Genomic DNA, 16688 nt, shown 5'->3' with positions numbered 1-16688 from the left:
AACCATATAGAAGTGGAGCCTAAAAAATAAACAAATAAGAAACTTAATTTACTTACAGTGTTGTATAGCTAATAGGGTGGAAACCCTTTCTTTTGAACTGATGTGTATATCGGTGTTGACAGTTCGTAGATGAAAGTTGACAGGTCATATTTTTCACTTGGCGAATAAGGGCAGCGTGCTCCTAACATCATGAGCAGGAAATCAACTTCCACTACTCCGGAGGGTCCACCAAGGCGCGCCTTGCAGGAGAACTCCCAGGACCAAGCCTATCTCCGCCAGGGACGTCCTTCCGCAAGCCGGAGCCTGTTCCGTTCGTCGCCCCATCGCAACATGGACGACAGTGATTCGCCATCCGAGGACGAGACCCCTCCCCCGTCGCGGCTCCTGAAGCGGAAGAAGCCCTCGCGCCGATCCCCGAGCAAGCTTCCCGAACCCACCAGGGACGACTCCCCGATCCGGGGTATGGTATACGATGGTACCGGAACGCCTTCGCCGAGGAAGAGCCCCACGCCCAAGCGGAGCACAATGACAGTGCGATTGGATCAGCATCGCATCGTTTCGATCCCGAGCACTGAGTGCGCCAGGTGCGCCATGTTTATGTCCTATCACTCGAAGTATACGCCATAAAATCAGCTTCATTAATGGAAGCCAACTAAAAAACCAAAAATGTGATTATTTTATTCTTGATTTTCGCTCGACACTTAATCTTTGTACCTTTCGAGTGTTATGTGCGCTTCGGTAAGCCCTAGGGGTCTTTTAGGCTTCGGACCAATTTTGGCCAAGTTGCGCTATAAAAAGTGAAAAAAATCAGGATCCGCATTTTCCACCCAAAAATATTTAGTAATTTGGGCGAAATAATTTAAGCAATGGTCAAAAAGAAGAGTGTCATACCTTGTTAAACTCGTAATAAAATTTCCAATCAATTGGCATTCACACCTAAAAAAGTTTATTTTTGACCAATTTTCGGAAAAAATAACAATGCTAAAAAAAATTGAAAATTTTCCAAAATTTTTAGTTTTTAGAATCAGCCGAATAATTACTGAAATCAATTATCTAGCTTTTTAGCTTTCCAAAACAGTGCATCTTTTAAGTTTTGGACCACTTTTGACCAAGTTACGCCAAAAAAGGCAAAAGAAAAAATTCGGTTTTTCGCCAAAAATCGGAGATCCTATTTTTCCATCCATTAATAATCAGTGTTTTGGGCGAAACATCAAAAGTAATGGTCCAAAATTCAAAAGCCATACCTTGGTAAACTCGTAATGAAATTTCCAATCAATTGGCATTCACAGCTAAAAATTTTTATTTTTGACCAGTTTTCGCAAAAAAAGACAATGCTACCCCTGGCAAAAAAATTTAAAATTTTCCAAAATTTTTATTTCGCAGAATCAGCCGAATAGTTACTGAAATAAATTATCTAGCTTGTTAGCATTCAAAAACAGTGCATCTTTTAAGTTTTCGACCATTTTTGAACAAGTTACGCCAAAAAAGGCAAAAGAGAAAATTCGCTTTTTCGCCAAAAATCTGAGATCCTATTTTTCCACCCAAAAATAATCAGTGTTTTGGGCGAAACATCAAAAGTAATGGTCCAAAATTCAAAAGCCATACCTTCCTAAACTCGTAATAAAATTTCCAATCAATTGTCATTCACACCTAAAAATTTTTATTTTGACCATTTTTTGCAAAAAAGACGATGCTACCCCTGGCAAAAAAGAATTAAAAATTTTTAAAAATTGTTTGTTCTCAGAATCAGCCAAATAATTACTGAAATCAATTATCTAACTTGCAAAACAGTGTGCCTTTTGTGATGCTTACCAACTTTGGCCTAGGTACACCAAAAAAGTACATTTTATTTAGAAAAATATTGATAATAATTTTGTTAAAAAAAAGTTTTCGCTTGATTTTAGAAAATACTCTTACAATTAGGGCAACCTTCCCAGAAGGCAGGAAAAACATTACTTTCAATCAAGCGTAATTCATTATTTCATTTAAAGATACCATTTAGTGGTAATATTGTCAAAATATATATGAGGAGAAGTCCTTGAAAGGATGCACTTTCAAAACCAAAAATCGAACGAGGCAATGTTGTATAGAACGTAAAATATTTTAAATCTAGTAGAGAGGTTTGAACTTTGAGTTACCTCTGAGTCCTACTTCAGAATTGTTCGTTTATATACGAGCAGCGTGCTTTAGTTTACAAGGCAGTAAATAAAAATAAACCTGACGAAATGTTTTCATACTGGAAAGACTTCCTCTTTGGCTCGAAGCCCATCAAAACGGAGGGCGCACGCCGCGCAGCCGACGGAATGCAGCCGGAAGCCGTTATTGACCTGACCGATGAGCTGGATCCCGTGGTCAAGCAACTGGTCGACGAGAACAATGTCCCCTACAAGTGTCCCATCTGTCTGGAACCGCCTGAGGAGCCGGTGGCCCCCGTATGTGGCCACATCTTCTGCAATGAATGCCTGACCGGCGCACTGGAGCTGTTCAAACGCTGTCCCATGTGCAACAGAAGCACGCACAGCTTCATTCGCCTGTATACCTATCGACCTTCAAATATTGTTTCTAATGTTTAAAATTGTGTTTTCGATTTTAATGTTGTCGGTCAACTTCAAGAGCGGAACGAAATAAACCCAACCAATGCATTTGGTCCATTGTTTTTTTGGAAAGTATACTGCTTAACTTTGTTTTTCGAATGTTTCACGCCAAATCTAATCAAATGCTAGAACTTAACTGAAACGAGCATATTTTTAAGGATTTTGTCAAAGTATAATTGGGATTTTGTTTTGATTATAATTATTGTATTACTATAATTATTGATTCCTTGCAAATTATTCAAATCTCGGACAAGATCTTCCTCGTGCCATATTTTTGTTGAAAATCGTGTTTCCTTGTTTTATTTTATTTTCTTACAAAATTTTAGTTCTCGTTTAGGGGTATTAAAATGTGAATTTACTAGTTGATGAAGACTGTATTTTTTGTTTTGAAAAATCCCAAAATTTCCGTAATTTGCGCCCTTTGCCAGAGTCTGGATTTTTTAGGGCGATTTCAAGTATTTGACGTAAGCAACAACGTAATTAAAAAATAAACCAGATGTTAACTTAACAGACAGGCCAGAGTAGAAATCTGTTTGATTTCTATGCATTTTAACAGAGCTGTTAAAATCTAACAGTGACACTTACGCTGGCTTGCGTTTGGCCCACAAATTTTGGTGTTATTCAAAAATGCGCGTGCGGTCTTACTTTATCTCTCTCCGCTCTGCCGCTGTTACATTTCGATTCATCTTAACAGCGCTGTTAAAATTTAACAGAGGCACTACGTTTGCCTACGTTCGCTTACGTCGAACACGAAAAAACTGGCGATGTTTTGATTTCTTTTGATTTCCGCAGAAATTTTTTTCGTTCGAGAAACAAACAAGGCGCGCTCCGTGTTGCGGTTGAAAAATACATATTGCGGGCATCCAGATTTTCGGACTGTCATAGTCTCGCGAAATTTCGGAATTTTCTGTGATTCTTCAAAGTATTGCTGGAAAAGGGAGAAACCGAAATAGAGCGGAAATAGTTAATAACAAAGTGCGTGAGCTTTTTATTATTGTTTTTTGCGTGCGACCGAGGGACTTACCCCAGTGTGTGTGTGTGCATCTCCCTTGTTTTTGCGGCTGTGTAGGTCAAGGTGAAGCAGCTGCACCGTTAGTTTCCACCCATTGAGTATGCAATTTTTTTCAAATCGCAAATGCACTGTGTTCGATGTTTGTGAGTGCATATATGTGTGTGTGCATGCAGAAACCGTAAAAAGTCAATACTGCAGTTGGCCCCTCCCCGTCCCTCCCACTCGCACCTTTTCGCGTGAGATAAGCCCAGATAAGCCTGTGTGCGTGGGTTACTGTTCATCTTAACCCTTATGCTGGCCCATATGCAAACTTTGAATATTATGCAAAATACAGAGAGGGTTTTTTTAAAGTCATAATAGGCAAAAAGATATCTTTAAAAAAATTTAAAAATGTATTTGAGTAAATATAACTATAGTTTTATTTTTATTTCCCATTTGAATTGAACACAACCCCCAGGTGCCTAACAGAAAGTGCAACTTAATGTGGCAGCAGTAGCAACCTGCAACAACGTCGGCAGCAGCAACTCCAGATTGTGCAACCTGCATCAACAACAACAACAACAACAGCGAGACGGCTAAGTGCCGACCACCCATTTACCCCAAACGTGAGTAGAAACCTTCTTCGAGGGTGCGAAAAAACGTTGTGCCAGCAGGGGTAAAGGGGTTGATCGCACAGCTGACACAGAGGGTTAATCCTAACTGGAGTTTTTTAAGGGATATCACTTAGCTACATATTTATTTGATTTATTTTATTTTATATTAACAACACCTTGCTTATCACCGTTGCATTACTGAGTAAACCAACAAAGCTTGTGTTATCAATAAGTTGTTACCAGGAATGGCCATCGGAGATAAGGGTTTAGTTATTTTACAACTTAACTAGATAGGGATTTTAAGAAATTATTGTTTCCCAAGAACTCGGGATTTGCCCCTCAGTTTGTTTTGGATTCAATATTGAGTTGGCTTAGTTAGAGGGTATTTACAAAGGTTTATTTTATGGTTTTCAAGGCGGAAAATGGATTTCATTGAAATTATAAAATATCAAATACAAAATTAATAAAATATATAAAATTAGAAAAGAATACAATCATCTACTATTGATCTAATAAAATATTCATAAAAAAATTTATTTAAAATATTCCAAAACTGTGCTTAAAAAAAAAAATGGAAAAAGTTATGAGCGCTTAAAATAATTTGGAACAAAATAAAATTTAAAGAAAGTGTATAATCTAATCTCAAAAAATGTTTCTTATTGAAACTAAAAATGTGACTCTTATTTTTATTTTTAATTTTAATAATGATTTTTTCAAATTCGAGGTTGCTTTTTATTAATTTTTCTTCACGTAAGTTCAGTTACTTCAGGAAATGTTTTGTAAAATATGAAAAATGATCTTTGCTTCCAAATAAAAAGCGAATTTCCAAGTTTCCAGGCCCTTCATTCGCTGAGTGTATGCAAATGTTTGTATGGGGAGCGAGCTCCATGTTCTGAGTTCGAGTGTATGGCAAGTGGGTCTCTGCGGGCCAACTGCCCTCGGCCGGATCGATCTTATCTGGCCTCTGGTCTTCGGCAGGCGGTATCTGGGATCTCGATTGGCTTCCCCATTACGTGGCGCACTCCGCTGCTTTTCCGCCGACAAGAAAATTGGCTGGCCAACTATTTTGCCATTTTCCGATGGCTTGGAAAGTCGACGGCGGCTTCCTTTCCTTTTTTGCCCGCCTCGCGTTTGTTTTGGCTTCGCTTTCGCCTGGTTTGTAGTTTCTTGGCTCTGGCTTTGGACTGGGAGTCGCTGGTTGTTGTTGCAACTGGCCGTTGCCGCTGCCGTCGCCGCTTTTGGTAGGCGTAGACTTCGACTTTATTTCCAATGCCCCGTCCAATTTTTGGCTTCGTGTAGTTCGCAGTTGGCCGCACCCAAGCGACTCCCAGTCCCAATTGCAGATCGGTCTGGGCCTGGGCCTTGGGCCCGGCTCTTTTGGTCTTGGCCACTTGGCATTGGCCTTAACTTGGTGGCAGCGTGACCGCAGCTAACGGTTCTCCGGTTGACATGTCGTTAGTGCCCCACGAGCATTTGTGTCGCCGATATCGGGGCGAGCCACTGGCCCATTGGGTTCCACGTTGTTGCACCGCACAGTGGGAGAGTTGTCACATTTTTTGGGTATAGGATTGTAAAAAAGATATAATACATGTATGTCCCATTTTGGGTAGCGAACAATTAATGTGATACTAGGATATAGTTTATGCTACACTTCCGGAATACCATATCAAGTGTCTTGTTTTAATGAGTTTAATTTAAACTTATAACCATTTTTTATGGCCAGTTTCTGTGTTTTCAAATTTTAAGATTACAAAAAATATATAATATATGTATACATGTATTCATACATAATAATATATAATTTAATACAATATATTATACATAAAACATGTAAATACTACTGGTCCAATTTATAACTACACTTCCGGAATATCCATATCCAGTGTCTTATTTTTATGAGTTTACTTTAAACTTATAATCATTTTTTATGCTGATTATAGCGATATATAACCACTGGCCCATTGGGTTCTGTGTTCTCACATGTTGTGGTACTTTAAGATTATCAAAAAAGATATAGTATATGTATTTTCCATTTTAGATGGCTAAATTCCGGAAAAATAATGTATGATTACGCTTCCGGAATATTCATATCCAATGCCTTAGTTTTACGATTTTCATTCAAACCTATAACCCTTTTCTATACCGATTATAGCGAGTAATAACTTCGTTTTGTTTGCATTATTAGTATAGTCATCGGCAATCCCATGTTTACTCTCATAGACCTAGAACCAAACGTGATAAGATAAACAGAACTTGGCGAGTGCTAATGGTATTTATAAATATTGTACTGAGCTCACCTAAAGTGATGTTTTATTGAGTTGATTTTACAGTGTTTGCTAACGTAAATTATAGTAAATGAACATGTGGAGTTTTTATTAGGATTGTAAAATAAGTTTATTACATTGATGATAGCATTAACATCGAAAATGATAATAGGTTTGTTGGATTTAAATAACTAACTCTTAATAACTAACTCAATTATAACTACCTGCGAAATGTTTAGATTTTCGCATTTGATTTATACGTACTAATATGTATTCACTGTGTGCCTAGCAGGCGCTGCACCTCTCCCCAGAGGTGTTCAATTAGTTGATGCATCGGGAAAATCACGCTCATCGATTGTCTAAGTTTAGTCATCCGTTTCCAGAGCGCCTTTCCCTTCGCATTCACTTGGCAGTCGCAGTCCCCGTTTTTGAGGCTTTCATCCGTTGGTTCCAATTAAAAACGCTGCAGTTTAGCGTTTAAAAACTCATTAAGAGCCAACTTCATTGTTGTGGCAAATGAATACGTACACATGTTTGTCTTCCCCGCCGCTATTGTGGTTGTCGTTCCCTTTTCCCGATGTCTACTGCAAGCTCTCCTATATGTTTTCCCTGCATTGTTCGAATGCGGGGGCGTCAGCATGCAGTTCCACAGCAGCGGGCAAGACAACAGCGCCAGTCGATTTAATACATTTTTTGGTTTATATATAGTTTTTAAAATAATATTCTAGAATATTACATTATACTAGGTCTTTAAATAGTTTTTTTTTAATGCAAATTTTTATAATAGTATTTTAGAGTATTACAGATTATACCAAGTAGACATAAGTACATTCGAATATTGTTTATCATTATAAATTAAAAAATTTTTTTATTTGGATAGTACTCAAAAATTTAAAAATATATTTTAACATAAAGCTAGTTTTTAAGGTTTATCAAGTCAAAGCCAAGCAACAGTAACTATCACTATTCATTCGCCGCAGTCTGTAGACCGTGCGCAGTGGGAGTGGAATTTTCATGGCAATTAGGGAAATCAGTGCATAAAGCTGTCAAATGCCCATTCCCCAAAAAGGGGTTAAGTGTCGGGGGGCGAAGGCGCTGCAATGGCATAGATTTTGACGGTTTCGGCTATGTGCGTATTATAAATAGAATGCGTAAATCAAGCAGGCTGCCCTGCGACGGGCGACGGGAATAAACCCAAGAGTGGCGGGGTGTCAAACGCGGACAGATCCCTTTCAAAGATCAAAGTTTCGGACTGACACCGACGTTCCATTAGCAACTGCGGGCGGAGCAAACGATTTTACTTATTTCTATACCGAACATTGTGTAAGAATTTATATTTTTAATCAATCAAAAATATTTTGCAGTTACAATTTGATAGAAATAATCCTCTGCAAACCACACAAAGCTTTAAATATGTATTACTTGGACTTGAATTGTTCGAATTTTGATCTTATCTGTGCGTCGAGAGATCGTTTCCCCCCTAAAGGGTACAATTTATAGAGCAATTGCGTGGCTTCGGTTCGAGATCATCAAAGATAAACAATTTTTTGTGTGGAAACAGGAATTTCGAAACCGAATCGCGGGGAAAATCGAATGGATTGGAAATGGTTCTCTGAATGCGAGAAATTCACTTGAGATGCAAGCAAAGGTGGCCGGGGAGGGGCGTGGAAATGGGTGGGGAAATGGGAGGCGGTGGACCTGGGCAGCTACTTCAAATGCCGTCAATTGTTTTGAAAGTTTTCAGCGTGCCAAGAGTGGAGATGCGGCTATTTATGGAACATTGCAACAAGGCACCAGCGAATGCCCTTGGCTGTGTGGACAGCTGTACAGTGAAGCCTGGCCGAGCTGCATTCTAGCAGACACGCAAATTTAAGGGCTATAACAATCTCGTACTAGAACAATGTTACTATTTTAATATTAAGGAAGTAGAATTTTCAAAGCACTTATAAAGGTGCTTAGAAGTATGCTGACGACGCCTTAAATAAATTGTTGCATACTTTTAAGCACAGTTATAAGAGACATCAAAGTTTCACTCATTTCTGTGGGTTTTTTTTAACAATAGGATTAGACTTGCTAGTTAGTTAGTTAGCTGTACTTGAGCAAGCTCTACTATGGCTCCTGTCCCTTTGGCTTTTGTTTACCTACCCAAATGCCTTCGAGACCGGGCAGAAAGGCAGCAAAGTAAGCGGAGACGAAACCCAATGCCGATGCACGTTCGATGGCTGCAACGAGAGTCACTTCAAGCCCCCAAGCCCCCAGAGCCCCGAAGACCCCTCTCCACATGCCTTTTCCTCGGTCTGGGCACTCGTGCGTTCAACAAGCCACTCGAACTCTGGCCAGAAGAGGAGCGAGATGCGTGGAGCTCCAGAAAAATATAACAAGATTGAGGGGCCAGCCGGGGCACCGAAATCGCCAGTACTCTTACATGACTTTACATAAGATTATAACATGCTAGGGAGGTAAATCTTCAAACTTGGTTTCTTAAAATATGGTTTCTTAAAATATCAAAAGGTGTTCTTAATAAGATCAGTCTGAAGAGTTACTTTGAATAGTTAAGGATGTGGCAACTTCAAAAAGAGGTTCCCTGAGGGAACTTCGCCCTCTGCTATTCCAACCTCTAGTCATAACTGCAATACCCTTTCGGCAAGGGTACAAAAATAAACTGCAGCACATAAAAAGTGAGCTGCATTCTGCAGCAGAGCTCGAATTGAACTTAATTGAAATGAAATTGAGATGGGCGAAAAGCTGGGGGGAGTAGGGCAAGATAAGGCGGACGAGTGAGCGACCGAGATTGAAATTGATGTGTCGCCAAGTGCTAAATGGCCTGCCATAATGCCGATCGAGATCGTGTGTCGGGAGCAGGGAAAATCATTTCCCAGGCCATTTGCCAGCGATTCCGATCGAACGATAAACGCTCAAGTGTTTGACACCCAGCAACCCATCTAATAATTCTAGTGGATGCGTTGGCTCCCCTCGCGCGGTAATTGATGGGAACTACAGAGATACACCAGGAAAAAACAATAGTAGGGGGTGAGAAACCACACTTTAAACCATGATGCTCAGTCTTACGACATTATAAAAATTCTAAGAATTTAACTTGTTTTCCATATATTATTTCGATTTACATTTCTTTAAGCTAAAGGTTATACATTCTGAGGCCTGCTCTGGAGTCAAGGAACTTTTCTCTTTCCGTGTAGACCGACAGACGCCTGATGATGACAGCGACAAGTCTAGTCAATGAACCACATCGAAGAGTGGGGCAACCGGGGGAAATCGGTGGGGCAAGATGAAAACTGCAACGCCCACAGAAAAGCTCTTTGGGATAAACAAACGACAATAAGCAGCGGCGATAAAGATCTTCGGCGAGAGCAGGGACACAGTGAGAAACGCTGGCCAGAGGGTGGGGAACTATCGGATTTGTGGAATTGAGAGCTCAGATTTTGTCAGTCGAGTGGGTGGGGTGGAAATGGGAAAATGGAAAATGGAGTGGGGGCGTTGTGGTGGGCGTTTTCACATCTCGACTGATGGAGAAGATAAAGCAGGTGGAGGAGGAGAGCAAAGTTGAAGGAACTCCTCATCGTTTTCCAATGTGACCTCAATTTTTGCTGGCTACTCCCACAAATGGGAAATATTATAGCAGTGAATAATAATAATTGGTGAATAAAACATGAAACATTGTGAAATTAATGTTACTTCAGCTTTAAAGTGAATTAAAGTCTCGAATCTTATACTATGTTTATGCTATAGATTATCTGATTCCTTAAAAGGAATGTTTTTCATGTATTTCTAACGATCTGGCAACTCCTATAACTTTGTAGAGTTACCAAAGTTGAATTGTCACGCTTTGAGGTCGAAATCATTAAACGGATCGGCCCAAATCATGAATGACCATCCCATAATTAGAGAGTAGGTCGGTTAGCTACTAAGGTTCTTATGTGATATATCGTTATAAGGTCTAAACATTCTAGTCAAATTCCAATTCAGGGACTAGGGAACTTCCCATATCAATGTGAAATAGTGAGAACCCAGTAGTCACCCTTTCTGCCAGTGCACTTTGCATATCACCCCTTAGAACTTGCCTACCCCCTTGTTTGCACTGGCCAATCTTCGAGTCAGGCCAAGTCATTAGCCTTCCCTGCGGTCTGGGCCCGATTTCGCACATTTATCCGACAGATGGGGATGTGCAGAAGATACGGCCCCACACACACAGCGATCTCTGGGAGCCGAGATAACTGTATCTGGGCCTAAGACTCGGGCAAATATCTCTTGGCCCATCGCGATAATGCGGGGCAGCACGTTCATTCGATGTTTACACGCGACTCGCAAAAGTTTACACAAAATATTTCGAAAAACGCAGTGATGATGATCGTGTGCAGTGAGCTGGGCAAAAGTGGTGGCTTGAAAACCCAAGTGATTTGCTTGCATGTCGAGGGGTTTGCTTTGAGGCGGGTTAACACATTATTCCATAAAACGTATCAAGTATGTACATATTTTAAATTAAATTGCATTCAAAACCATCTCTCTTTATAGGTATTTACATTGTTATTAACTATGTATGAACAGTTATAAGATCAGTGATAAATAATATCATATCATCATTTACAAAAGTTTCCGACTTTGTAAGTCATCTTCTTCAAATAAGGCGGAAACGCATTTTAATGCGTATTTTTAAAGGAATTTGCTGGTTCCCAGGAAGTGTAATGCTGTCTTAGGGACTGGGATTAACTTGTATCCAAGGGGTGGTACTCGAGTTGCACTGTGTCACCCTGCAGGAAGAACCGCTTTCCGACTCCCCGCGGCCTTGCCAGCTGAGCGCGCTTCAAACTCGATTAAATGGGAAACGTGAAAGGAACAATGCATCGCCTGTCTCCCCGCTGACGACACCCTTAGGCACACAGGAGCTCGAGGGGTGGGTGGTTCGCCGATCCACGGGGGTGGGGCCCGCAACCAGAGCTACCATATCTCGGGAAGCGGGAAAGGGAAGTTCCCAGACTGTCCAGGGTGAATTGTGTGTAAAGTGATGCAAGAAACCTGAGCCCTGGGCGAAGGAAGCACGCCAAATGATTGCAAAATACTCCTAGATTTTACATATATAAATAGTATACAGTTTCAAAAATGTATATTTTTGGTATCTTAATTAATCAATACATACTTTTAAAGAATATTCAATATCTACCACTAAAATAGTTTTTCTTTCACTTGAGATTTGGTTTTTTACAATAAGAACAACATTTTTAAATTCTAGAACTATTTCAACCATCTGGCAACACTAAAAAGTAACCATTACCTCTCCTTTTCACAAATTAGAATGGGATAACTGAAAACCTTTCTATGAAAGGGACTTTTAGACTGTACAAAGTTCCATAAGGCTTGGAATTTTTACTGAAACAATGAAAACTTTTGGAAAAACACGGATTTCCCGTGCCCATCCGGCAACGCCGAACAGCACCCGTTTTGACCGAAAAGCCCCGTAACATCTGGCTCACCTAGAACCGGGCTTCGGCTAGTTTGGGCCAGGTCCTCGAGCGCAGGCGCCGAGAGAGCGCGAATAGAGGGTGATAGTACGGGGGAAAGTTGCACTTCGGTGTTGCCACTTCATGAGGCACATCCTCGGGAAAGGACAGTGCGTGGGCGTGGGCGGGAGGAAGAGAGAGAGCGCGAGAGCTAAGCACACGAGAGCCCATTAATTTTGGATGGTTTTAGGGCAGTTCGCTCGCCAGTTGCAGCTCCACCACAATACAATAAAGTGTTCATCAACCTCGGGGATTTATTTTTTCAACGACCAAACAAATAACAAACAACCGCAGACTCTCAGTCGAGAACCAAAGCGAAAGAAAGCGATATAGTAACTGCCAAGCGACCAAACAATCCAACAATGTGGCGAGTTTGCTGATAGGCAGCAGGACTCAGTGCACACCCGGAAGGCAGAAAAGTGGCGAGGCTTGGGCCAATTACGTTCTAAGTAGGCGTTCCGTATACACACGAATCTCGGCGGGAAGGGCGGCACAGGGGCAGGAGTCGGCAGCTACGAGGACCAGGGACCAGGACTCTCCAGCGGCAGGAACATGTGTAAGGAACATCTTTGGGGTCGCAGATGGGGAGTGCCCCTCCACCCTCCACCCTCCACCCACCTCCCAGTTCTGTCACTTCGGCCACCCCTTCACTCGAAAGCCATTCCACCATTTCGTTTGCCTAATGAGACGGCGATGAAGTCGCTCGAGAACCGAGATTCAAGACCCAAGTGCAAGGTCCTTCAGCCGATTAGCCCGTTTTGTGTTCCCACTCCTCACTTTGCACTCGGGAAAAAATATCTGGGCCTGGGCACTCCACATCGTTCACCCAAGTACCCATCGTTGGGAGTCTCTGCTCTTTTCCATCTCTCAAAGTTCAAAGTTTAATGTTATATGATAATAAAATTATATAACCCTTTAAAATCTGTTACAAAAAGTAGTTAAAGGTCGTATCTCAAGTATTGATTTTTTTCTTTAAATTTCCATTTAAATATTTTAATTTATGGGAGTGCATTGTTTTGAATACTCATTACTCATTAATCAATGGATATCAGGTGGAATAAGTTCCTTTATGTTGAAATAAATATGTTTATTGGACCTAATCGAAACCCCAACTCTGACTTATATAAAGTACCATAAAAATCTATTTGATACATTCATCTCGACTAAAATCACTGTGTACACTCGTTCCCTGCAGCTAAAACGCCCTCGTTCGACAAGGATCGGGATTACATAGGCTTCGCCACCCTGCCGGAGCAGGTGCACCGGAAGTCGGTGAAGCGGGGCTTCGAGTTCACCCTGATGGTGGTCGGCGAGTCGGGGCTGGGCAAGTCCACCCTGATCAACAGCCTCTTCCTGGGCGATCTCTACAAGAACCGGCAGATGCCCAACGTGGAGGAGCGCATCGAGAAGACGACGAAGGTGGAGAAGAAGACGATGGACATCGAGGAGCGGGGCGTGCGGCTGCGGCTGACGGTGGTGGACACCCCGGGCTTCGGGGATGCCATCAACTGCGAGGACAGCTGGCGGGTGTGCACCCAGTACATCGACGAGCAGTTCCGCCAGTACTTCACCGACGAGAGCGGACTCAATCGGCGCAACATCCAGGACAACCGGGTGCACTGCTGCCTCTACTTCGTCCCGCCATGGGGCCACAGGTGGGTCACGCTAAGTGCGATGCATTTCAGTTAGTTGTTAATTACATCTTATTTAATGATTATTAAATGAATAGCCTTAGGTTTATTTAAATTTTATTTATTGTTATAAAAATTAATTTAAGTTCGAAGGGGTGTTCGTTTTTTCAGTTTTATTTTTCTTTAAGTTCTCAGTACCGATTTTTATTGTTATGTTATGTTTTCATAATCATGTTATTATTTTAATTTTATTTAATTTAAAAACAAAATTCAGTCTTAAATAAACGTTTTAGCTGTTTTGTTATCTTATTATGACTAAAGTTTAAGAATCTTAAAATGCGTTATATATATTTTATTTTAAATATATTATTAAATTTAAATATTACAATTCGGACTCCACCATGTGTCATTAAAATAATACATGTATGTACATGTATGCGATTAAAGTCGAGCTTATTTAAAGAGTTCTTCATGCGTAACAAGTATGAATACTAGATAAGTGGTCTCTTGAATATTGGGTAATGTTACTGAATAGCATAGGAGTATGTCATAACAAAAGGCATTATCGTTCAAACGAATTTTGGTGCGGGATAGAATGCAGACAATAGTATTAAAACGGAAATAGTTTGCCAACTTGTAGATATAAATGTGTTTCGCAATACAGTTTTTTAGGAAATTATGTTCTTGATATTATGTTGGTTTTTGTTCTCTTTGATAAAAGTTAGCTTTTGACACCTTACCTTTACCTCTTCATTTGTCAATTCAATTTAAAATAATATTAAGAAAGTTTAGAGATATAAATGTTTGCGGTTTCGCAATTTAACTTTTTAAGAAGTTAAGTTCTTGATGTTATGTTGGCTTTTGTTCTTGATATAAGTTACCTTTTGATCTTTTTTAGGTCAATGTAAAATAAAATAAGACTAGTTTTGAGATATAAAAGTTTGCGGTTTCGCAATTTCTCTTATTAAGAAATAGAGTTCTTGATATTATGTTGGCTTTTGTTCTTCTTGATATAAGTTACCTTTTGATCTTTTATTTTGAGATATAAATGTGTGCGGTTTCATTACGAAATTAAGTTCTTTTAAATAAAATAAGTTATTTATATTGTTTTGGTTTCTATTCTTCTTAATATAAGTTTCCTTTTGATTATTTTTAATGTACGGGATTTTTGTTTGGATTTCCTAATATGTAATCTAAAATCCTTCTTGATCCTTCCAGCCTGCGACAGATGGACCTGGACCTGATCCGCCGGCTGCACCGCAAGGTGAACATCGTGCTGGTGATCGGCAAGGCCGACTGCCTCAACAAGCAGGAGGTGCGCAAGCTGAAGGAGCGCATCCTGCAGGACCTGGAGGACAACCACATCCAGCTGTACCAGTTCCCCGAGTGCGACTCCGACGAGGACGACGACTTCAAGCAGCAGGACCGCGAGCTGAAGGCCTCCATCCCGTTCGCCGTCGTGGGCAGCAACACCATCCTGGAGGTGGCCGGCAAGAAGGTGCGGGGTCGCCAGTACCCGTGGGGCGTGGTCAACGTGGAGGACCCGGAGCACAGCGACTTCATCAAGCTGCGCACCTTCTTGATATCCACGCACATGCAGGACCTCAAGGACACCACGCAGGTGGGTGGGGGCTCCGTGTTTGTATTTAAGTCCAATAACTTATTTCTCTGGAGTCCAAGAAAAAGGGTACTTCGTATGCGATTTATACTAATCTATAATTTTGGACTTTTCCAGGACGTGCACTACGAGAACTTCCGGGCGCAGTGCATCTCGCAGATCTCGCAGCACGCGCTGCGCGAGCGCGGCAAGTTGAAGCGGGACTCGATCAGCTCGACCAACGGCTTCGACGCGGCCATCTCGGAGACGGACAGGCTGCTGCTGCAGAAGGACGAGGAGATCCGGAGGATGCAGGACATGCTCACCCAGATGCAGGAGAAGCTCAAGCAGACCCATCTCATGGAGATGAAGAAGAACGACAGCGTGATCGACGTCTAGGGCACGGGGCAGCGGGAACGTGTTCCATGTCGCACCGCAATCTAGGGCCCACATGGTGACCCAGAGACACCCTGGAGCAGCTGCAACCAAATCGACTTGTTCATAAGCTAGCACAGACTTTTTAAGCAACCACATTGGGTAAACCAGAGGATAGAACCAAAATTAAGACAACGACTCCCCGAAGCACAAGGAAATCGGACAGCGGAGAACTCCAGAACGTCGGACACCACAGCCCTTTTCCATTTTTGTAGCAAAAGTAACGATTTCTTTTAGGACTAACGACTTAGTGGAACACATCTAACTTGAGCAACTAGCTACTGATCGAGCGATACGATACCGATATTATACCAAAGTTTAGGGAGTTTCAAAAACGTAACGCAAGTAAATTTTTAATGGAAGCAGAGGCACATAGAGGAACCCCCGCGGAGGAGGACATAGGCAACCCAGGAAAAGGTTATATTTATTTCAAAGGATTCCCCTTGATTTGTACCATTCGGATTTGATTTGGGCCTCGAGGAGCGAGCCGGAGGGAAGCGAATTACGAGCAGTTTGCTTTAATTATGTGTAAAGAACTTATACCATTTGTATTGTAAGGATATATCAGATCGGGCGATTTATATAGACATATGTATGTGTAGGACAGACCGCTGGAGGTTTCGGCACTGAATGCATCCACGAGGCGACTTTCAGCAAGTTCCAATTATTTACGCTAATTACGTATTATCAGATACACCTACGAACAAAACCTATTTTGTTGAAACGAATTGTTAATGAATTTATTTTAAACTAATCGATTAAGCCTTCACGCAACAACCATAATATTTAAATGAAATTATAGTCGAAAAATTATATATAAACATAGCGATTGCTAAAATCAATTTCAAATAAAGATAAAACAACTTATGTGTCTTGAGTGACTCGACCATTATTTAAAAAACTTGCAGAAAACAACCGGAAGGTTCTTAAAAATATTGAGATTTGCCGGATTTGAGAGGGTTTTCTAATAATCAGATGGGAATATATACATATCTAATTATTTTTGATTTATTTTGGAAATTTATGGCTTTTAAATTATTAATTACACA

At 41.0% G+C, this 16688-nt stretch overlaps 2 protein-coding genes across 5 annotated transcripts in view; both read left to right on the top strand.

The window, feature by feature from the left end:
- Positions 1–16688, top strand: part of LOC108023986 (serine protease SP24D) — a 101399-nt gene that overhangs the window by 5839 nt on the left and 78872 nt on the right. The gene's annotated exons all lie outside the window — the stretch shown is intronic.
- Positions 3337–16506, top strand: LOC108024025 (septin-2). 4 transcript variants are annotated; one of them, XM_017093789.3, is made up of 5 exons: positions 3337–3569; positions 4064–4211; positions 13172–13631; positions 14826–15228; positions 15343–16506. In XM_017093789.3, exons 3-5 carry the CDS (start codon positions 13276–13278, stop codon positions 15601–15603), a joined length of 1020 nt encoding a protein of 339 aa, XP_016949278.2. In that variant the 5' UTR covers positions 3337–3569; positions 4064–4211; positions 13172–13275; the 3' UTR covers positions 15604–16506. The 4 variants fall into 4 exon arrangements, with proteins under 4 accessions (XP_016949278.2, XP_043949304.2, XP_016949277.2 ...); XM_044093369.2 differs by having other exon boundaries at positions 3337–3669; XM_017093788.3 differs by having other exon boundaries at positions 3337–3704.

Source organism: Drosophila biarmipes, chromosome X (assembly GCF_025231255.1).
Source record: "Drosophila biarmipes strain raj3 chromosome X, RU_DBia_V1.1, whole genome shotgun sequence".
In the NCBI taxonomy this organism is placed as follows: Eukaryota; Metazoa; Arthropoda; class Insecta; order Diptera; family Drosophilidae; genus Drosophila; species Drosophila biarmipes.
Note: the sequence above shows the minus strand (reverse complement) of the source record. Positions and strands in the feature narration are given on the sequence as shown.